Source organism: Scardinius erythrophthalmus, assembly GCF_964197995.2.
Source record: "Scardinius erythrophthalmus genome assembly, chromosome: 20".
Lineage (NCBI taxonomy): Eukaryota > Metazoa > Chordata > Actinopteri > Cypriniformes > Leuciscidae > Scardinius > Scardinius erythrophthalmus.
Genome location: NC_138240.1, coordinates 23,168,433 through 23,192,605, shown reverse-complemented (window position 1 = coordinate 23,192,605; position 24,173 = coordinate 23,168,433). Strand labels below are relative to the sequence as shown.

The 24,173-nt window shown below is 36.9% G+C and overlaps 1 protein-coding gene across 1 annotated transcript in view; it reads right to left on the bottom strand.

Annotated features, from left to right (window-relative positions):
- LOC308680263 (multiple epidermal growth factor-like domains protein 9) overlaps positions 1 to 24,173 on the bottom strand; it is a gene marked incomplete at its 5' end in the record, with an annotated part of 57,750 nt that overhangs the window by 30,647 nt on the left and 2,930 nt on the right. Inside the window, 3 exons of the mRNA XM_081348292.1 lie at positions 2,007 to 2,156; positions 5,130 to 5,269; positions 15,770 to 15,968. Of these exons, the coding sequence (XP_081204418.1) occupies positions 2,007 to 2,156; positions 5,130 to 5,269; positions 15,770 to 15,968 (489 nt within the window). The remainder of the gene's footprint in view (positions 1 to 2,006; positions 2,157 to 5,129; positions 5,270 to 15,769; positions 15,969 to 24,173) is intronic.

The following is a 24,173-nucleotide window of genomic DNA, read 5'->3' as shown; positions in this document are numbered from 1 at the left end:
TAATCAATGTAGCGTGTGCACAACACATCATTATACTGATGATTCTCTCATCTACACAGAAGCAGCCGTTTTCATTTTTGCAAATCATACATTATTACGATAGATAGATAGATAGATAGATAGATAGATAGATAGATAGATAGATAGATAGATAGATAGATAGATAGATAGATAGATAGATAGATAGATAGATAGATAGATAGATAGATAGATAGATAGATAGATAGATAGATAGATAGATAGACAATTTATTATAAAAGCATACATCTAGCTTACACATTTACCCAAATTATCATACGCCTTTTTAACCGAAGTTAATTTGGGTGGGTTTCTCCATCCCCAACGTCCCTGACGAGAGCGTTGCTCTCCTCGGCTGTGAACCGCTCCTCGCGTGCGCCTGGCAAATCCGCCGTTATAATAGGAATCCGCTTTAGAACAAGCGCGCCTGCTCTTAAAGGGAATGTGAGATGACGCTCTGATTGGTTTATTTCACGTTACGCCCAAACCACACCTATGAATAATGAAGCTACTTCAGACCAACCCATTTTAGATTTGCGCCTGGCGCAAGAGTCATTTATCCCGCCGGGAAAATAGCAACAGCGCCAAGACCCGCCCACAAAGTTACTTGCGCTTTGCGCTTTGACACTTGCGTTTCAGATCGTTAAAATAGGGCCCATAGACTGGAGATATTGTATTTTGGGCCCAATCAAACTTGAGGCCTTGACCCTTAAAGGTAACATGATCTCGGAATTAACCCTATTTACTTTCTACACACACTACTGGGCAAAGTTTGGAATAAATAGGATATTTAATGTTTTTGAAAGAAGTCTCTTACACTGTAAAAAAAAATTACATCCCCAAGTCAAAAATTTCAAGTGACCGATAACATCTAAATTTTTCAATTAGTGTGACGTATTATTTCTCATTGAGCCAATGTTAACAGACTATTGCAACAAGAATTTCACTTGGGCCAATTGAAAAATTTAGATGTTATCGGTCACTTGAAATTTTTGATTTGGGAGGGTTAGAATTTTTGTTACAGTGTATGCTCACAAAGGCTACATTTATTTGATAAAAAATACAGTAATTTTATTACAATTTAATAACTGTTTTCTATTTTAATATATATTAAAAGGTCACCTGATGGAGTTTTTCGGTTCCTTGCCACTGTTGCCTTTGGCTTGCTCAGTTGGGGATATTTTGGGGATATTTAATTTTAATTTTATTAATCAATAAAATTCCATTAGAAACAAACCTTGTATTATTTTCATTTAATACTGTGAAGCTGCTTTGATAAAATCTGTATTGTGAAAAGCGCTATACAAATACACTTGACTTGACTTGACTTGACTTGACTTGACTTGACTTAAAAGGCAATTTATTCCTGTGATGACAAAGCTGAATTTTCAGCATCATTACTCCAGTCTTCAGGGTCACATGATCCTTCAGAAATCATTCTAATATGATGATTTGCAGCTCAAGAAACATTTCTTCTTATTATCAATGTTGAAAACAATTGTGCTGCTTAATATTTTTGTGAAAACCATGATACACTACTAAGTTTGGGGAAGCTAAGTTAAAAAAAGTATTATTTTTTTTAAATAAATGCTGTTCTTTTGAAATTTATAATCAAGGAATCATAAAAAAAATATATCATTGTTTCCACAAAAATATTAAGCAGAACTGATTATTAACAATTGAGCACCAAAAACAATTAATAATAATTGAGAACAAAATTAGCTAAATTCAATTTCAATATATATTAAAATAGAAAACAGTTTTTTCATCAAATAAATGCAGATTTGGTGAGCTAAAAGACTCAATGTTTCAAAAACATTAAAAAAGTTTTGACTGGTAGTGTAAATGTCAAGATCCATCAGTGACAAAATAAATCAAAATTGAACTTTCTATGCCTTCTATTTTTCTGCCCTCCTGAATAATTCCCAGGCACTTTCAGGACACGATGTGCTGAACCCTGTCAACGTGTCAGAGAGATGCAGACTCACCGAGATGGCAGCTGCCGCTGGAGGTCTCAGAGGAGCAGGGACAAGGCAGACAGGAGTCCGCGGACCCCTCGCCGGGACGCCGGTAAAAGTTCACCAGGCACTCCTCACAGTTGTGACCCTGAGTGTTGTCCTGACAGTCCAAACAAACACCTGAAACACCAGGAGGACATACAGAACGACTGATCACTAGCAATAGTATAGACAGAATATGACACTTCCTGAGTCTTATGTAAATCATTATATAAGGTGAGGCCTAGTTTAGCACACTGAGGCTTCAAAAGAATTCTGCCTTTTAAGAGAAGAGCCCATAACTAAAGTTTAAAGTGCTCTCATTAATAAATTCAATGTGTACTGGGTACTACACATATACATAATATATTATACATACATTTATATTATATTATATTATATTATATTATATTATATTATGTAAAATAATAGTTCCGATCCTTCATTGATGTTTAAAGCCATTGTAAAATACCCTACAAAAAAGTACATACACCAAATTAATATTAAAATAAATATATATATTATATGAATTTAGAACAGCTAAGAGGGTTTTATGAACTTCACTTTATTAGCTGTCCTAAATTCACTGTAAACCATAGCTTCACAGGGATAATTGCTTTAATATTGTAGTATATAACCCAATGTTGCATGCAATTTCATGCTTATGTAATTGAATGCAAATTAACAGATAATATTGAGCTTTATGTGATTTAATAATGTTTATAAATATTAATGATAACATCAAATTGTTACGCATGGTTCAAGGGGAATGGTAATATGTTACGTTTTTTTTTTTTTTTTACTGGTTTGTTTTTTTTTTTGTTTTTTTTTTTCATATTGTTTGGTGAGAATATGAAATCTTGTGTTATTATATTTTTCTTTTTTCAGCTCTTATGTTCACTTTGTATGCCAGAGTTCAATTTTTATTTTTCATTCTTTGTACAAAATTTAATTACATCATGTGTCAGTCTGCATGTTACAGTTATCCAGTAAGTGTTCTGCGGGGAGAAAGAAAGAAAGACCAAATGGCTTTGTGTAAATGCGCAGTATTCTTCTGGCTCTGTGAGTTACTGCTCGTCTCGTGTGTGTGTGTGTGTGTGTGTGTGTGTGTGTGTGTGTGTGTGTGTGTGTGTGTGTGTGTGTGTGTGTGTGTGTGTGTGTGTGTGTGTGTGTGTGTGTGGTATTATGCTGCGGGGCGGGTGTGAGTCTATGAACTGTAAGCAGTCTCAGGAGATGCTGATTGTGTTTTATGACTGAGGAGAGCTGTAAATCTGACTGTGGCTCTCCGCATCGGGGGAAAGGGTACCAGCTACCATCTGCACACACACCGCGGAGAGAGAGAAGGAGAGAGAGAGAGAGAGAGAGAGAGAGGGAGACAGGGACAGATGGGTTCCTAGACACATGCACTTGAACATGCAGTTGCCAAACACGTCTATGGCATCAGTAGACTGAGGCCCGGGTGAAATGATTTAAGACAAACACGCCTACACTTCTCAGATGTCAGCAGGTTTGCTTAACAAATTGACACACACACACACATACTAAAGCATGAGCATTATGTTTGATAGGGTTTTTTGGTTCGGATTCAAATTGAGGTTAATTAAGCCTTGGTTGCCTAGGATACAGGGAGGAAGAGAGAAAAGAGAGGGAAGTGTGGAAGATGTTGTGATGAATCGCTCTAGGTGAGTCAATCTCAAATCTGCAAATATTAGTTTAAAGACATAATTCACCCAAAAAGAAAACCAATGATTTATATTCATCTTCATGTCATTCCAAAAAAAATAATCATAATCTTCTTGCACAAAATGTATATGAATTTAAAATAATAATAATAAATAAATAAAAATTAATAAAAAAATTAATATTGTATTCAAAATATAAATCATCTGTTTTATTACTTGACTATATTAACAGACCAGTAGTTTATTTTGTATTAAAAATGATTTGTATTATATTACATTATATTATATTTTATTATATTATATATTCACTAAAATTGCATGCTATTTCATGCCTAAGTATATGAATGCAAATTAACAGATAATATTGAGTAGTATGTGATTTAATAATGTTTACAAATCAAAGCTCCAAATGTATTTATTATTTACATTGAGAAGTCCATGGAAGGCTGAGAGTATGATTGTGAGTATTTGTTAAGTTTTTTTTATTTTTTTATCTGATTTTATTTTTGGTTCATATTATGTTTTATAATAATAGGAAGTCTTGTGTTTGTATATCTATAGCCCCGTTTATACCTGGTATTAAGATGCAGTTTGGTCGTTTGGATCACAAGTGGAAGAGGGAGACACATATGTGTTTACAACTAGTGTTTTGACATTGGGTCAGTAGGTGGAGAGAAGACGTTCTTCTGTGGCTGTCTGAATGCATTTGACCACATGAGCGTTTACACTACGAAAGCAATCCGGTCTAATGCATTTTCGAATACCTCTGGAAGTGGTTGAAAGTGGTTTTTACTACTTTGAGTAATGATAAAGATCAAGATTTGTTTTACAAACTTGTTTCAACAAAACATTGGTTTGTTGATGTACATACACTTGTTAATGCTGATGGTGAGGAATTACCATTGAAACATCTCATAATGTCATCAAACTGATTAGCTGAAATAACTGAGAAACGTCCTGCTCGAGTCGTCATTGCGATGGAGGTTCGGGTTGAATAACTAGTTCTTCTAATGTTTCATCATCGGACTTGCGCTCGGATTGAAATGGTAAAATCGACGCCATCGTTACTGTCTTTACTGTATGTTCAATCGCTGAGCTTTAGGAAGCCTCTGGAGCTGAAGTTCAGTTATGGTAATGGGCCTTTAGTTTCAGAAACACGCTGTAAGCGGTAGACCAATCACAACAAATCAGAGCAGAGTAGGCTCGCGAAAAGGAGGGACTGAATCCTCTGATGAGTCGTTTGAGAACCACTGAAAAATGTGTTGATGTGCAATGTATATTATAAGAAAAAGGTGTTTTTTGACCTTTGATGCATGTAAATCTGTTGTAGGAGACCTCCAAAACAAAATTAGGAACCTTTAAATTAGCATAATAGGGGCACTTTAATATTCAATGTAGAGACTTCAAATGATGATGAAAGTGTTGGGCTGACCTGACTGAGGGTGGCAGTAGGTGGAGTGGTTGTTGCATCGACACGGTTGGCATCCTGTGCTGCTGAAGTGGAAGAATCCAGGGTGGCAGTCGTCACACTTGGGCCCGTAAACACCTATCTTACACGTACACATGCCTGAACTGCAAGAGAGTAAACACAGAAAACGCACATGAACAATTCTAAATCTCTGCTTGACAACAATTATGACACTGGCAGTTTGGAAATTTTGCTTTCTTGTACAGACAACAATAGCTCCAGCTCCCCACGTCCTATTTGTGCATCCAGTTCCTGTGGTATCTTACCACACACACACACGGCTTTGCCCTAGACAGCTAACAATCCTGGTCTAAATGCAGTCATGCACACTTTAAAGCAGTCTAGACCTTTCATTTTTAATTCCACCATTTCTACATGTGGGTACACATGAGGGAACTGTGGCCCAGACCACATTTGAAACCATCTGCTGCTTCAGACCTGATTCCAGGAATCCCTCTGTCTCTCTCTCTCAAACACACACACACACACTGATTGTGTTTAATCTTTACTGCCTGTAAAGTTGTCAACCCAAAATTACAGTATTCTGAAACTACTGAAGCTGTTGGAAGTGTTACATATGTAGGAAATCACAGAACCAACCAGAGTAAATCAGATCCTCAGAACAAAACCAAATCTCACAGGGAACGATCCACTTACAGTTCAGCTATGTAGAACTAAAATCACACAACCACTAAAATCACTGCTGTCATAACTATTTTTATGTTTTATTTTTACATTTTCTGAAGAAATTGTGAGTGGTGCTTGAAAAGTTAAGGTGATTAGTGTGATGTTATGCAGTTGCTAGGGTGTTCTGTGTGGTTGCTGTGGCATTGCTAGAAAATTTCCAAGTTGCTGCTAAGTGGTTCTGAGTTACTTTTAGCATGATTGCTATGTAGTTGCTAGGGCATTGCTAGAGTGTTCTAGGTGGTTACTAGGTAGTTGCTATGATGGTCTGTATGGTTTCTAGGGCATTGCTATTGTCAATTAGCTGTTAAGTTGTTCTGACTGGCTTTTAACATGTTTTCCATGTAGTTGCCAAGGTGTACTGTGTGGCTGCTAGGACATTGCTAAGGTGTTCTGGGTGGTTACTAGGTAGTAGCTATGATGCTCTTGGTGGTTGGTTGATAGGGCATTGTTAGGCAATTGCCAGGTGGCTGCTAAGGTGGCTTTTAGCATGTTTGCTATGTGGTAAATTGGGGTGTTCTGTGTGGTTGCTAGGTAGTTGTGAGGGTGTTCTTTGTAGTTGCTTTAATGTTCTGGGTGTTGATAAGGGCATTGCTAGGCGATTGCTAAGTGGCTGCTAACTTGTTCTTTTCAGATAGGCTTTTATCATGTTTGCTATGTATTTGCTAGGGTGTTGCTAGGAAATTGCCAAGTGTCTGCTAAGGTTTTCTGAGTGGCTTTTAGCATGTTTTGTTATGTGGTTGCTAGGGTGTTGAGTGTAGTTGCTAGGGTGTTGCTATGTAATTGCCAAGTGGCTGCAAAGATTTTCTGAGTGGCTTTTAGCATGTTTTCTTTGTAGTTGTTAGGGTGTCCTGTGTGGTTGCTAGGGCATTGCTAGCTGATTCCCAAGTGGTTGCTAATGTGTTGGAGTGGTTTTTAATATGTTGCAATGCAGTTGCGCAGGTATTTAAGGTTGTTGCAAGATGGTTGTCTTTTGGCGCTTTTCCACTGCATGGTACGGCTCGGTTCGGCTCGGTATGGTTCGACACGGCGCGGAATGTTTCGGCTCGCTCCGCTTTTCCACTGCGTGGTACGACTCGACTCGGTACGGCACAGTTTGGTTCGCTTTAGCTCGGTTGCTTTTCCACTGCAGTTAGTACCGCTTCAAAGTGGGTGGGACTGATCGTTTTATAGTTGCCGTCTCTACTGCCATGACATCATCATATTAAATGTGAATTTTTCATTCCGTGTTTCCCCATCCACTCCTCGGCAACCAACGAGAGGAACGTCTGCACCTCGTCCACTGACCACGATTCAGCCATTTCTTTTTTTGAAGTTTATGCAAATACTTTTAAAACAGGTGCTACAGCGTTGGTTGTTGTCTACTGGCTATTTAAATCTAGAGGGTTTAGTGTCTCATGTCGTAAATACAATGACGCTGGTAGTGATGATTCTGTCTGACCAATCAGTGATCTGCAGTGTTTTCACGTCACATTTTAGTATCGGTACGGTATGCTTGGAACCACAACAGAGGTGGTACCATTTAAAGCGAGCCGTACTGTACCATACCGTACCATGCAGTGGAAATGCGCCATAAGTGAGCCGTACCAAACCGAGCCGTACCGTACCATGCAGTGGAAAAGCGCCATTTATGTTTTGCTCCTATGGTTGCTCCTATATATCCAGAGTGATTTGTCACATGACAATTATGGCTCAGGTGATTGACCAGAACTAAGCATATTTTAGCAAACACGGCAAATTTAAAATTGTACTTCTGAAGGATCCTGTGCCCACAACAAAACTGCCATTGAGACGAACGGGAATGCTAACATATAGCTATATCTAGGTATTATAGACCTCCTTGGTTTAAATCCCATACCCAACGTATCAGCAATAGCAATAGTGATGCTTGACTTAGCAAGCCCACTAATGACCCCTTGTGCTTATCACTCTTTTATTAAGTAATTTTGCTGATTATCATGTCATTTAATGGATGCTTTAGCCTGTACTCTTTCAGAACAGTCATTAGACGAATCTCCATACACATAAACACTCCTCCATATCCTATATCACACACATACTCACACCCCAGGGCTGTTGCGTCAGGTCTAGGGTGAAGGTTGAGGCGAGGAGGGGTTTCCAGGGGTTGTGTGATTGGTTCTTGTGTATGAGTGGAGCGAGTGATAGATGAGAGAGGGGCGACGATGACACCCGTGGGACAAGCTTAAAGTGCTCAGCCATGCTGACAGGATCTCAACACTGGAAACCCCAGAAAAACAACAACGGGCGTGATAAAAGAGCCGACGATTAGAACAAATATAAAAAGGAGATCTGAGAGAAAGTAAGGAGATTTTGAAAGAGAGAAAAAGAGGGTGTAATTGAGGGTGTATTTAATTATATATACACTTTTTTTGTAATACAGTAATGAGTTTTAAAGGGAAATGTGAGTAACTGTCATTAAAATAGCGTAAAAAAAACTATAGATGAATGGTCCTAAAAATAGGGGCAGGAACAACATCATCAGTGTCATCACCATCCACCCACATTTACAGACTGATTGTCGATAACATATGGAAATTGTGACACTTCTGTTCCGCAGAGATGTTTCCTGTGGTGCATGAAAGAATCTCACCTGCCCTGCACCTCAATACACTCACACAATCTGTAATCTGAATGCATAAATACAGACACACGTCCTGAATTATATATTACTGGTCTAGCCGAAACAGGGGAGTGAAGTAAAGCAGAAAGAGAGACAGAAGGAGAAAAACACAAAGAGTGCTACACCCTCCTTTGAAGACACCATTAGTAATTTGACCTGAGTGAAAATGAGGTAGTAAGGGGCAGACGTATAGTCCTTTTAGTATATATATATATATATATATATATATATATGTGTGTGTGTGTGTGTGTGTGTGTGTGTGTGTGTGTGTGTGTGTGTGTGTGTGTGTGTGTGTGTGTGTGTGTGTGTGTGCTTCTGTGTGTATTACATTTGTACTTATTTTATTGTTTCTTAAATATATATCTATATATAGAGAGATACAGAGTATTTACATATCTGAGGTCTACATTTTTGTTGCATTGTTTGTGACATTATTTTCATGACAAATTAGCATATCTCTCCTGATTCACAGTAACCAGCTGCCAAGCCTAAATTATACAAATATCTTATCATTACTGTTATATAAAAAACACAGTATTTTGTTTAAATATAATATGTAAAAGTATACAACAAAATATATTTTTATATTAGTAACAGTTATTTGCTGCCATGAATTTAATTCTGTTTTAATTAAAAATCATTGTGTCAAGACAGGATGATTTTTATCACACACACACACACACACACACACACACACACACACACACACACACACACACACACACACACACACACACACACACACACACACACACACACACACACACACACACACACACACAGACACACACACACACACACACACACACATATATATATAGTTATACAATAATAAGAATCTTCACAATAATGTCACAATCCAAATAGATAAATAAAATAAATAATGGTCCTAATTAGACTTCATTTTCTTTATTCATTATATTATATCTTATATTTTCTCATCATTTTGTAGTTGAATATGATTCTCCTTTCCCTTGTTGTCATTTGAGGAGAATGCATAGGTGTATAGCAAGTTGGTTGATGCAGTTCCCATTCTCTAGAAATGGTGTAACACTTCCTAACATTTTCCTAAAGTGTGTTGCCGCCACAATAGAAATATGTTTTTAAAAAAAAAATCCCCTCTGCATTGTTACCTAACACACATCCTTTTAACATTTGTGGGGTGTTAGTAGATACACTTGCACTTGCTGTGGGAGAGCGTGTGGGTGGGTGTGTGCGTGTGCACGGGCCAGTAGACAGGTTACCATGGTGATGGCTCGGCACCCAGAGCATTCTGAGGGAATGAGAGTGAGGTGTGACATATATATGACCTATCAATCACAATCTCCAGAGAAAGAGCGCGGGAGATCAAGAAAGAGAGAAAGACCGCCTGTTAACATTTTAATACAACCCGGAGAAAAGAGGTTTTGTGGCGGATAAAAAATACAAACATCTGTCCTTCCTAAAAACACTACGGATTCAAAAACCAAGTCAGTGAGAGCATATAAAGATGCCTGTTTCCCAAACACACACAAACAGTGATTATCAAGGTCAGATAATGATCAATCACACGCCCTTCTCTTGCATTCACATTCATTAGCAGACAGACCCCTCGTCTGTGTGTCTGTGGGACATAGACGGCTCTCTAAAGCCAGCTGTTGAACAGAACCATTCATTAGGGTGGCACATTTAGCATTTGTGTAAACACCAAACAGGGTGGCGTTTTGTAGCGTCATGATGCTTATCTAAATCCAACCACCCGCATTCTAGAAAGCAAATTTAGCCTTATTGAAAAAGACATGCGTATGGATATAAACGCGCCATTATGTATTATTTAGGAAAAACGGTAAAAGCAACTTATAAATGGCTGTATTCTACAAAGCCAGCTACTAAAATCCGGGCTGGCAAAAGATGTAGGCTATTTGTTGTGGTAATATCAGTAAAAATACTTGTAATACCGGAAATAAACCTGCACAGACTCTTAGGCACGTGGCATTTTGGTATGGACAGGTCATTTGTAATATGATACACCATCACACAAGTGTCACATGATATTTCACAATAAATATTTCAGTCAAGTGTTACACTGGCAAGTCAAGTGTAGCCTATATTTGCAAGTTGATTTAACTCAGATCTTTGATTAAAGTATCATTGTTTCTACTTAATTATTTAAATTGATAAATAAACTCCACACAGCCTCAAGTTATCAATTTAATATCAATATCAATTTAATTTAATATATTTTTAATTATATTACCATTCAAAAGTTTGGTGTCAGGAAGATTTTTTAGGAGAAATTAATGCTTTTATGCATTAAATTGATCAAAAATAAAAGCAACTAAATGCATTTATAATGTTACAAAAGATTTAAAATAAATGTTCTTTTCTATTCAGAGAATCCTGAAAAAAATATGAAGTAGCAAACATTTTTTCGACATTGATAATATTAAGAAATGTTTATTGAGCACCAAAACAGCATATTAGAATGATTTCTGAAGGATCATGTGACACTGAAGACTGGAGCAATGATGCGGAAAATCCAGCTTTACCATCACAGGAATAAATTACTTTTTAAAATATACTCAAATAGAAAATGGCTATTTTAAATTGTAATAATATTTTAAAATATTACAGTTTTACTGTATTTTTGCTCAAATAAACGCAGCCTTGGTGAGACTTCTTTCAAAAAACATAAAAATCTTACCAAACCCAAATGTTTGACCGGTAATGTACATAAACGCTAATGTTTTTATATAAACATAATTTGAAAGCCAAATACGTTACATATTTGAGTTCTAAAACATAATATTTCAAGTAATGTTTAAAAAGGATCACACTGTGAATTACTGAAAATTTTAACTGCCTAAATAATAAGATATATTCTAATAACGAGTCGTTAATTAATCAAAACTATTTAATCACTTGTCAGTAGCTACATTTACATGAACACATGGAATTAATTCAATACTGTCCTGCTCCACTTCTCATGAACACTTCTTCCACTTTATTAGAATTACACAACACTCATTTATGACACTTCATCAAAGACTTTAGATATTCAAATATGATGCACTCATATTATTTTGAACGGGATAAAGTACAATGCGCAATATGGCGGAATAAGTGCAGCCTTCTATATAAAAGACCCAATGGCCGATTGGTAAAGATTTCTATGAGACAGTTGTTGTCAGATTTCATTGGCGATTTCAAATATGAAATTTAATCGTAAGCTTGGCGAATAGCTTTGAAGAATTTGATGTTTCCCCATTCAAAGAGATAGGAGCTGTGCTTGCATGACTGAAATAGCTAAACCACTCTTTACAATAGGATTTAGCCAATTTATTCTGATTGATGTGGTTACATGTCACTTTTCCCCCCCGACTGTGCTACTAGTCTGATTACAATAGGAATTATTAGAGTCCATGTAAATGCAGCTAGTGACTGTACTTGTTTTAATACAAACCCTTATAATTTGACACACTAAAACTGATCAAATAAAAACAATTTGACAGCAAAAATCGACCAGCATCAGGCAGCACAGCCAGATTAGTCCACCAAAGCACTCAATGCAGCCGGCTTGACACATAATATATCATAATAGCATCACCAGGGGCTTCCTTAATCATTTGGATTGGTTGTTTATGTGTGCGTACGAGTGTGTTTTCAGAGAGAGAGACTGCGTTGAGCAGGCAGCAGCAGCAGAAAGCTCATTAATGTTTCAGAGACCCTGGGGCAGATCAGCAGCATATTAACTAGGTCAGTGTTACACAACGACTGGATCCCCTCTTCCCTCTCTCTGTCTCTCGGCTGCCATGGAGATGCCAGCATCATTCTCCTTCCTGCATCCTTCACAACCATGACAACCGTGGAACTGGGGTGCTGTGAACCTCGGCTGATGCTTTTAAAATGAAAGGCTTAGATGTTTTCCTGAAGGGGTGTAGAATGCATGGAAGATTTGGTTTCTAAGCAACTGAAGTTGTGCAGATCCTAAAACCTTTACTTGTCTTGCATCATACTTTACTGACTTACTTAAACCACACAGAAATATATATTTTGGATTAGCGATGCATGATGTGTCGGCCACCTTATTGGTATCGGCCGTTAAGAAAATTTGGCCGATATATTAAACCTGATAAATAATGGATTATTTCCTTCAGATGTGCACTATTCACCATAATGGTTTTAAATCGCTTGAAATATGATTAGAATCACTACAAAACAGGAAAATACAGTTAATATAGGCTACATAAAATTGTGTGGTTGGGACTTTTAATGGTGAGACTTTTGTTTTTGTAATCAGGCTGTCAAAGATTATATAAAAATGTGGATTTAGATTTATCGGCCAATATATCAGTTATCGACTTTCAAATAAAGAATTATTGGTTATCGGTATCGACCAAAATTTTCATATCGCTGCATCCCTATTTTGGATATTTCATAGTGTATACTAATTGGTGACGGATTTGGGAACAATTAATTCCAGTCATTTAAAGTCAGCATAAAACAGAAGTAGTGATAGTCTTTTCTTCTCTATTGTGAAGTATATCAGAGTGAAATGGCTTCTCGAACAAGAAAAAATGTAGGGTGGGACTTGATTTTGTCCATCGGGAATTGATTGGATTGGTTGTGGTTTGCTATTGCTGTGATGTCATTTGAATGTCAGGTTGTCACGCCCTCGAGTCAGACAATATCAACAAAAAAGAGAAGAGAGGGAAGGGAACTTATTTTGATTAAAGATTGTGACGGCACACACGTTTAAAAAAAACTATATGCACGGATAAATAATTTATAATACTGCAATATAAGACTTTAATCTGATTGGCTGAATGGCTCTACTTGAGTGTTGATATAACAACCCAAAAACAGAGACTTTTTACTGTGCATTTGCGGGTTCCAGATTTAAGTTCTCAACACACTTAAGTAGGCCTACACTTTATAATAATGTCAAATTATAAGTTTTATTTGCAGTATGTAAGAATGACAACTAGTGGTCGACATGGCAAAATCTAAAATTGGCAAATTGGCAACGTGCATTATGACAGACCAAAAAAAAAAAAAAAAAACCACACATTCCAGCCTGGAAACGCACATTTCAAAGTAAAATAACTGGCTGTAGAAGTATTTTTCAGAGAAACGGGTATGTGACCTTAGCATGTTTCCTAAATATCTGCAAACATATTATGGTATTTTTATGCTTTAGTAGAGTGAAAAAGTTACATACAGCACCCTTATTGAAAAGAAGTACACTTATTTTGATGTGTTAACTAACATACTAAAGCACATGTGAAGTACTTGATTATAATATTATAGTGTGTTTTTCAGTTTTACATTTTAAGATAATATTAATGCACTGAATTGCAACTTCATTACAAATGTGTATATCTTAGTTTTACATAAACACTTGTCAGTACATTCAGCACACTACACTTTAATTAGAGATTACTTTAACTGGAGATAAGTTTAACCATATTTCAAAGACAATAGAAGTCATTATTAAATTAGATGGACTTTAGTCTTAAGTGGTTCAAAAAGTACTCAGTTCAGCTAATTGCATTTAATATTAACATTTTAACTATTTTCATTTAATTGCCATTAAAATGTAAATAAGCATCTGAAAACATTACATTCAGTTCACACTTGAGTATATTATTTCTTTACGGTAAATGGACATTATTAATTTAGAAATGTTAAAATGTAGAAGAAAGAAAGAAATATAATCCCAATCAAGAGCCGATATTGAAATGAAGAGCTACTGTTGGTGTACAACTGACAATTTGCCTCCCACACTACTTAAATCTTGCATCAACAAAGAACACACAGCTGGCCATGGATATAAAAGCATGCAGTATATGCACATTACAAATCAAGTCATGAAATGCATCTCTTCTGTTGCAGAACTGCAATCACCACTGTACGATTACAATAACCATACACATTCTCTCCTCTGGTAAATTTGCATATAATTTGTATACATCACACATGCAGTTTTTAAATGTGTAGATGCATCTTAACATGGGCACTATGCTGTTCATTGGGAAGCTAATCTCTTTTAAGAACAACAACAACAACAACAACAACAAAAAAACAGCCTTGGAATTTTATTAGGATATGCTATAAGAACTCATAATATTCAATGGACTCATATTGGCCATTATAATTTCCCTGAGGAGCTCTTGAGGTATGAACACAGAATAAGAACAGCCTTAGCAGACCAATGGTTTCGCAGACAAAGCTGTAGCCATCCAAGTACAGTATAATTAGAATTTTTATTAGAAGCTTCATTACAAAGATCATGCAACATCAAAGCTTTATTGATAACTTAAAATAATATGGTGGTCTAACTGAACAATGACCGACTTATTACAGCTAGATATCAACTTCGAATATCAAATTAATGCTTGGGTGGGTTTTGAGAAGGTAACAGATCATAAATTTTGACCTTTACAATGTGAGACTGAACTAGCATCTATTATGATACAGTTCAAAACTGATCTTACTTGAGCAGTCAGCTAAAACAATTCTCAAATAGCCAACAAAACTGTACATTTGTCCTTAAAGAAATTTCCAAAGACTTAATCCTGATAATGGAATCATGGTTACTGGCTCTAAAAGCCAATTACTTTACGGCCTCATCCCAAAACAAAGACAGACCACAACAATCTGCTCCCTGCGTGGGATGTCATTTATTTAGGCTCAAACTGGCAAAACACAGCATTTCTCTCTGTAAACCTTCTAAACAGTTAAAGCACAGGACAGTATATGCCAACAGGAAACTGATATGATCAAGGTTTTGAGAAGGCGCAATACGGGATTGAGCTAATCTGCCTGATTATCTGCTTACTTAACTATACTTTAGGGAGAAAATTAGCTAAATCTTACAAGACCCTGCCTTTTGGGATATCTGGGAACATTCTCAAAGGATTCTATATTCTTAAATATAGTAAATGTTTTCGTTTTATTCTAAAAGAGGAATAGAATTTTAGAAGTATTTCTGTAGGACACTGAAGACTGGAGTAACGGCTGCTAATAATTCAACCACTAAATGAATAACATATATTCAAATAGAAAACAGTTATTTTGAATTGCAATAATATTTCACAGAATTACTGTACTTACTGTATTTTTGATCACATAAATGCAGCCTTGGTGAGCATAAGAGATTCTTTCAAAAACATACAGACCGCAAACTTTTGAACGATATTGTACGTTTTTGATTTCAAATCTGCAAACTTGCAACAACAAAAAAGAAACTTCAGTAGCAAGACACATAAGAATGTAAATTTCCCACAATGCCTCTCACCTGTCACAGCTTGAGCTGTCTGCACCGAAGGAGTCACATGCACAGGGCAGGCAGCCGATGGTGCCGTTGGTGAAGTGATCTTCCTCACACTCTTCACACTGCAGCCCAGTGTAACCCGGCATACAGTCGCACTGACCCGTCTCACGGTCACACTCATCAGGGTCAGACACTCCTTCACCGCTGCAGTTACACACCAGCTCTTCAGAGGACACACAGACAAAGGATTCCTTATGAATTTTTGACAACCAAAAAGGGGCAATGTTAAGATCATGAAATATTGATATAAAGTACAGACAAATTCACCCCGCACACTCTTAAACATAATGGTTCCATGAAGAACCTTTAACATCATGGAACCTTTCCATTGCACAAAAGGTTCTTGATAGTGGAAAAAGGTTTTTCAGATTATTAAAATGTTCTTCACACTAATAAAAAAACAGTTATTTTAAGAACTGTTCATTGAACGGTTCTTCGGGGAACCCAAAATGGTTCTTCTATGGCAACGCTGCGAAAACCCCCCGCCTCTTTTGAAACAATTATTTCTGCTGTGAATATCTACTCTTTGTAATTAAGACAACGTTTCCCAGCCTTTTTTGTCTTACAAACCCTCAAATGTAACAGACGTAACAGAGCTGTGTGTGTAAACCTCACACCCCTGCCCTCAAGAGGAGCGCTAGCAACTAACGCTAGCAGCTGCTGGCTTAAGCGTCCTTGTTAGCGCGCCCGACTTCCACGCCAGAGACCCCTGTTCGAGTCCCGCTCAGAACGGGTGGAATAGGACCGGTTACATTTGGTGCCGTGGCCCGGATGGGAGTGAGGATTAGGGGGGTGAGTGTAACGGACATAGGCCTCAAGAGGCGTGTTAGCGACTGATGTTAGAGGCTGCTGTCTTTAGTGCCGGAGACCCCAGTTTGAATTCCGATTCAGAGCAGCTCGAGTAGAAATGGTCACACAAAGATCCTTCAGTACAGGTTACACTTATTAGGTTACACTTTATTTTAAAGGAGACATATCATGCTTTTAAATTGTTCCTTTTTACATATAAATCATACATTTGTGGTCTATATAAAGCGGAACTGCAATGCTTGGGTCTGAATTCCTCATTATTATAGCTCCACGGGCCCCTTTTTTACCCCTTTTCTGAGGTGCTTCTGAGATCAACTCGTTTTGGTGCGGTCTCTTTAAATACAATTGAGACACTTCATACCCCGCCCCCTCTCCAGGTTGCAGAGGTTCAACTCCACCCCGTTCGGCCATTTTTGTAGTCTGATAGCAGAGATACGATTATCTAGCGGCACAGAAACTTTTTATTCACACGTTATTAACAAAATGTCAACAACGGAAGACTTGTCCAGCCAGCCTTAGATGTTCGAGCCAGAGTTGGAGCCGGAGCGAAATGAAAATGAAGACGACGAACCTGCAGAACAACGTCTTCATATGGATGTATCGCAATGGTGTGTTACTGTATTTATACATGAAACTTTGGTCTTCCGACCTTTTACCACCGTGTCGATTTATTTTGATTAATATGTGCGAGGGAGAGAGAGCAAGACAGCGTCTAGTTTGGAGACGGTGATGTCTTGTTTACACTTTCGCCTGGCTCCGAGAGAGAGTGCGAGCGCGCGCGAGACCGGGTCTCTCTCTCTGCTCGTTCTTTTAGTTAAACATGCGCCACAAGCGCGGCAGTTCATCTACATTAGACGGTGTAATGAAGCGTGTGGGTTACTACATCCAACAACCGATCATTTTAACTTACCCTCTCGTAACTTCTGCATCCTTTAGCTTGGACAACAAAATTGCAGCGAGAAATAATAATGGCGGATCGCTCGAAGTGTTGGGTCGGAAGTCAATGTCCTTATTTGGCAGTTCCGCTGCAAATACTGTGACGTGATAGTTCACAAAACGTCATATATAACAAAAAAATCGGAACAGGTTGAAAAATATGACCAAAACAGAATATAAAGATATCAACGAAGCACCTGAAGAGAATAATTTCATCTTTTCTGTACTTCTAAACACTCCAAATATACAACAAAATGCATTTAAGGGCTAAAAAAGTGCATTTAGCATGATATGTCCCCTTTAAGGTGACGTAGGTACATTGTACTTACTCAAATAAGTGCTGAGTAATATTAATTAACTACATGTACTTACTATATAGAGTTAGGGTTAGGGTTTTCTTTAGGGTTAAGTTACTTGCAATTATGCATAATTTTCTGTTATTACTATAGCAAATACATGTAGTAACATGTAACTACGTCACCTATAAAGACACACAAACAAAAAAACAATTGTACTATGGGAAAAAATAGGTTCTAAACTTGTATGTATAATCTGCAATGAATGTCAACTAATGTAATTTCTTTGAACATTATTATTATTATTTTCCCTAAAAAGGAGTAGATTTTCAGTTTTATATAGCCTGGCAAGCCAGACCTACATCAAGATGTTAGGTCTGGCAACTCACCATAGACACGGCTCAATCCGAGGGGTGGGATAAACGGTGGTCTTTCAAATTCCCTCGGCATGCAATAGGGCAGCGCTTCAACCAACCAGAGCGTTTTCCCAACAGTGGAGCTAACGTTAGTTGATAGATTCAACTTTTGCCATATCTGGCCGGCAAAACTACGAACACATCTCCCTTTTTTAAGAATGACTTAAGTGCTGTTCTTTGTTCTTTTCTCAAAGAAAATCTTAACTCTTAATCCTCCAGAGTCGCGGCCAAAGCTGATTCGAAAGACCTCTGTTCGTCATCAGCCATTCTTTGTTTTCAAGTAGCAGGGAATTCACACGGAACCGTCACAACTCTGTCGTCATTATGTTAAGCCCGCCCACCGATGTGATTGGACTGACCTGAGTTTGGTTTTTCCAGCTCAAAAAGTCAACAGAGAGTTGCTAGACTACCCTGGAAGCAAAATAAATTTTGCTGCTGCTAGAGTGCGTCTAGATTTCAAGGCTAAGTTTTATACACACTCTCATAGCATTTCTAACTATTTTACATTTTGGCGAATTGGTGGTGAATTCGTACAATCTCATTCGTACATTTTCGTACGATCTGCTTATGCTCCACTTCATGCTTTGTTTTGTTTTTTGTTTTTTATTGTATGTTTTCGCAAGACTCAAATCATACAAATGAATACGAATTTCTTATCAATTCACTAAAATGTAAAATAGTTATGGGTTGGTTTTATACACTGGAATAAATGTTAACCTAAAAACCTGCTTACATCTAATGTGGTAACATATAACTTAATTTTATTCAAGTCAATAATATTGTAATATCACTGAATGAACCTAAATATATCAGGTTACAACAGCCAATAAATAATTAAATAAATAAATGTAAGGGTTAGAAGTTGGTGGAAGTAGCTCCATACGATAACAACTGCAAGTTACTATTTTTGCAGTGTAGGTTTAACAAAGCGAAATCTTTCCAAGTGCCCACTTAGGGTACACATAACCCTGGTTTAAAAACTGCAACTAAAGAAGAAACCATGACAAACTGTCAACCGTAGAGTGTTTAAACAGAAAGCCCTGTTAATGCAGCACTCCTGCTCGGTAGTAAATTTCTCCAAGTCTGCTATGCATCACTCCACTCCATCTTGCCGATCTCTGGCAGCTATAAAGAATGACTCCCTCCAGCCTGATTCTTTGACACTTCATTAAGTTGATATTAGACTGAGAGAGTGCAGATATTTAGTATGCAGGAGATGCTGTAGAACCACAGAGGAAGAACACAACCTCTAAAGGCAAATCAGTGACAATATATTTCAACATGGCAGCAAATTCCAGCTCAAGGGAACAAATGAAGCTTGTGTAATTACAAATCTATACCAACTGCAATTAAATCGAAGAGGATTTTCCAGAAGTGTTGCTGTAATATTTAAATATTGATCTAATAATTAAGGCTGGAAACTATTTGTCCCAGCATTTATTAGCTAACCAGCAACAGGCCAACTTCGAATAGGCTTATAATTGAATATAGTTGGATGTAGATTATCTTTTTCTATTATTTTTTTTCTTAACACAACTAGAGACAGTTGAGAGGGCCTGGCTTACACTTCTTGAGTATGTGCTAATTTGCTAGGACACAGATCTGTTTGCTAATGATCAAATGTGTTTGATCTCAAAAACCAAAGTGGGCTGCATTTATAAAAATGTAAATCTGAAAGAGCATGTTTGAATCCATCTTTCATGTAATACATGTTTTTATTCATCAGCCTTTGTTCATCTGCGTGTACCCGAAGCAACCTCTTATCCCTTAGAGGAAACGGCCTATTCCCTTTGGTGGTCATTTAGTTCAGGGGACAGAAATCAAAGCCAGGCGAGGTGTTAAAGGAACAGTTAATCCACAAATTAAAAATTCTGTCATCATTTATTCCCAGTCATGTTGTTCCAAACACTGATTTCTTCCATAGAACACAAAAGGAGAATTTTACTTGTCCACCATTTACATCCAATGAGTTTCCATGGGTACAAAGGCTTCAAGCTTCAAAAATGAAGCAAAAACACCATAAAAACATCACAAAAGATGTCTGTGCAACTGCAACTCATGCACGATCTTCTGAAGCTATTCGAGAGTTTTGTGTGAGGAACAGGCTGAAATGTAAGGTGTTATTTGATGAAAATCCAGTGTAGCCGGATCATTAGCCCCTTTCACACAGTATCCCAGTAAATGACTAGCCTGGAAATCCAGACCTAAATCTAAAAGATTAATGGTCTGACGTCGACTAATCGGCCAGCTCGAGGGGCGGCACCAAGCGTGCATTTGAAAATCTCACTGCACGCAATTGGATAACATTACGACCAATCATAACAATAAACGCCATACGCTTAGCTACCAGCGGAGCTAACTGGTAGATTATACTCTTATACCGTATCCGGTCGGCAAAACAGCAAAAACGTCCTTCTTGCAAAGGAATGATTCGAGCGGCGTCTTCTGATTCTGTTTTAGATAAAAAGCCAAGTCTAACTCGTTCATTGTAGCGGCGAAAACCGTTTCAAACAACTGGTCCATAGCCATCATGCAATGTTTACTAATGACTTCGACGTCACAGCGCTGTCGTCATCTGTTTAGCTCGTCTCTGGCCCGCCTACAGTATATCAGATAACCCGATGTGAGTGGTGCAGCTCAGATTGAGGGGCATATTTAATGAGCATCATTACTCGACACCTGAGTAACTCGCTGAGCAAATTCAACTTGTGCTCTCGCAAGAACTCTGGATTTACCAGGGTAGTAAATGACCGTAAAATTACCAGAATGACTTTATAACGTTATTAACTTTATAAAGTTAAAGTTTTATATGATCAATGAGTTATGACAACATACTTATTTACATTGCTTTAACTCTTCAAAATAAGTTTCAACTTTTTTTTAAGTTAAACAAGGTTCAATTCTTTTTTAAGTCAGTTTAATGTAATTTAAGTTGAAATGAATTAAACATCAGACTGATAGAAGTACTGGTAAATATGCTGTTCACACAAGCAACAGAGGTTTGGCTTGTTAGGCTGGGTCTTGAGCGCGCAAGTTAGTGCACACACATTTGGAGTGAGTATTGAACACACACTACCGTGGACACACACATCCAGAGCAGTGGGCAGCCATTTTTGCTGTGGCAACTGGGGAGTGATTGGGGGTTAGGTGCCTTGCTCAAGGGCATTTCAGTCATTTCCTGTATTGAGAATCGAACCCGCAACCTTTGGGTTACCAGTCTTGCTCTCTAACCATCAGGTCACAACTGCCCATAAAAAAGCTGCAAGACATGGTGCAATGGTCAAAGAGATCCATTTAGCGCATATTTACATAAAAACTATTAAAAAGCAGCGGAGCTATCACGTCACCTCCATTAGAACTTTATAACTGGCACAAAGCAGACTTCTTACATCAGCGCGTTCTGACTTTGTACATGCTCATACCAGTAATCTTCATTCTTTGTTCACACACACAATGTTACAACTTATCATACGGGTAAATTGGCACAAACGTTTTACTGGTATTTTTTTAAAAGGTCATGTTCTCAATCTCACATGATCTCTTAATGGTAAATGTACCAGTAAAGACTGTATGTGTGAAAGAGGCTTGTGAACTCATGTACAAAAGAATGAAAAGTCACATGGATTAGAATGACATAAAACCCTAATGTTGTTCCAAATTCGTATTGCTTTTCTTTCTTTTGTAAATAATGAATGAATAAATTTTTTTTTACAGGTGATAGCTAAGTTTTTTGTTTGTTGTTTTTTTGAAAGAAATTAAAACCTTTAATCAGCAAGGATGCATGAAATTAAACAAAAGTGACAGTAAAGATATTTATAAGGACTCAATGATTCAAAATAAATTATGTTCTTTTGAACTTTACATTTATCAGTGAATCATGAAAAAATCAGTTTCCACAAAAAATATTAAGCAGCATTACTGTTTTTAACATTGATAATAATAATAAATGTTTCCAAAACAGCACCAAATAAGCATTAGAATGATTTCTGAAGGACCATGATGCTGAATATTCAGTTTTGCCATCACACAAATACATTTTTGTGAAAAGTATTTTAAAAAAATATTAAAATATAAAACTGTTATTTTAAATAGTAATAATATTTCACAATATTACCGTTTTACTCTCTTTTTGATCAAATAAATGCACCCTTATACAAGTAGACTTCTTTTAAAAGTATTACAAAAATCTTACTGTCCCCAGACTTTTGAATGGTTGTGAACATATAACAACACAATAATCAATGCACTCACACATCTATTTAGAGCATAGTCAATGTAATGTTACCAATAACATTAAAAATGACATGTTCATAGTGCAGTTTAATATGACTGAAGATTCAGAATCAGATCAATGAACTCCATTAAGAGCCATGACATCTTTCTGTGAATCTCTAAAGCCTTCATCCCCAAGATCCCATTTTAGCAGATTTACTGCAGTAGGTCACCCAGAGGGGCACCTGCCGAAAGGGAAAAGCATCATTTGTATGCACCGACAGACACACCTTCTAACACACAGAGCTGTGGAGTGTGTACGTAAACACCTTCTGCTCCTGAAGGGGGGCTGTGGAGGGTGCGGATAAGAAGCTTACAGATCCCAGTCTGACAGATTATGCATACATCCATGTAAATGAGGCTACCAGACTCATCGCTTTATGAAAAAATCATGAAATTATTAAATATGACAGTGCGATTACAACTGAACCATCTGAGAGGATGAACCTTTGATGTGAGGTAAATGCGATGTGGCTTCATTGACCTCAGACGTGACACGATAATGAACCATCAAGTAAATAAAAACATGAACTAATCATCGTTTACTGTGAAGGCGTTGTTGAATATCAGGGGTCGTTCGATGTTACATGAAGCTAAAAGACAAGACGGACACTGGGTGTCAGACAACAAAAGAAAGAACGCATGACAAAGGTGTCAGTGTGAAAGAGTCAGGACAAACATATTCTTCTGTCCATTAGTTCCAGTGGAAATGGCACTCATCCCACTCCGACACACAGACTCGAATCAAATGTAGGGGGTAAAGAGAGTTCACTGGGCCATCTAATGCACAGCTGCTAGCATGTAGGTCAAACCCGCTCACCTCTAAAATCATACTCATCATAGAGGATTTATCTGTTCCCATTAGAATATTTCAGATGCCCCTCTAGCTAAAGTCCTATGCATAAGAGGAAAGCTCTGACTACTGCAAATGCATCTGGATTAGTAAAACGAACAGATGTATTTTAAAGGGTTGTGCAACATCTAGAAGTGAATCATCTTTTGTTTTAAGAACGCCTTTTAAATTAAAATGGAATAAAATAAAAAGAAATTGCATCTTGTTGCAGTTTTCCATTATGATTTCATCTTTCTGTATGAAAGACCAAGCATATACACAAAACGTAAATTTCCAGAGACAGATTAATTTAATTTAAACAATTCAATTTACATACAGTAAATGTGTTCTTATTGTTAACTAAGAAGAAAACTATCTATTTTTTTATTGACTGAAATACAGCTGAAATTAAATGAAATGTAAATACTAAATGAACTTTTAAATGAAAATTAGAAATGTTGCCCTGGCATTTCCTGGCAACTAAATGAAATTAAATAAGTTCAAGTTAAAGTACTAAAATATAAATTTAATATAAATATAAAAGTATAAAATTTCTAAAACATAAATAAAAATAAACTAAAATTAAATAGAAATATTAAGTAAATAAATAAAAATGACAAAAGCAAATAACAAAATTACTAAAACTCAAACTAAAATGAAAATGAGTAAATTCAAAATATTAATAAATAGTATAAATTAATAACACCACTGTAAAAAATACATATTGTTGCAATTAGTTATCACAACTTAAAATGTAGTGTTTTTTGTTGTGATTAAACAAAGTGTTAAGGTAAGTTAATCTAATG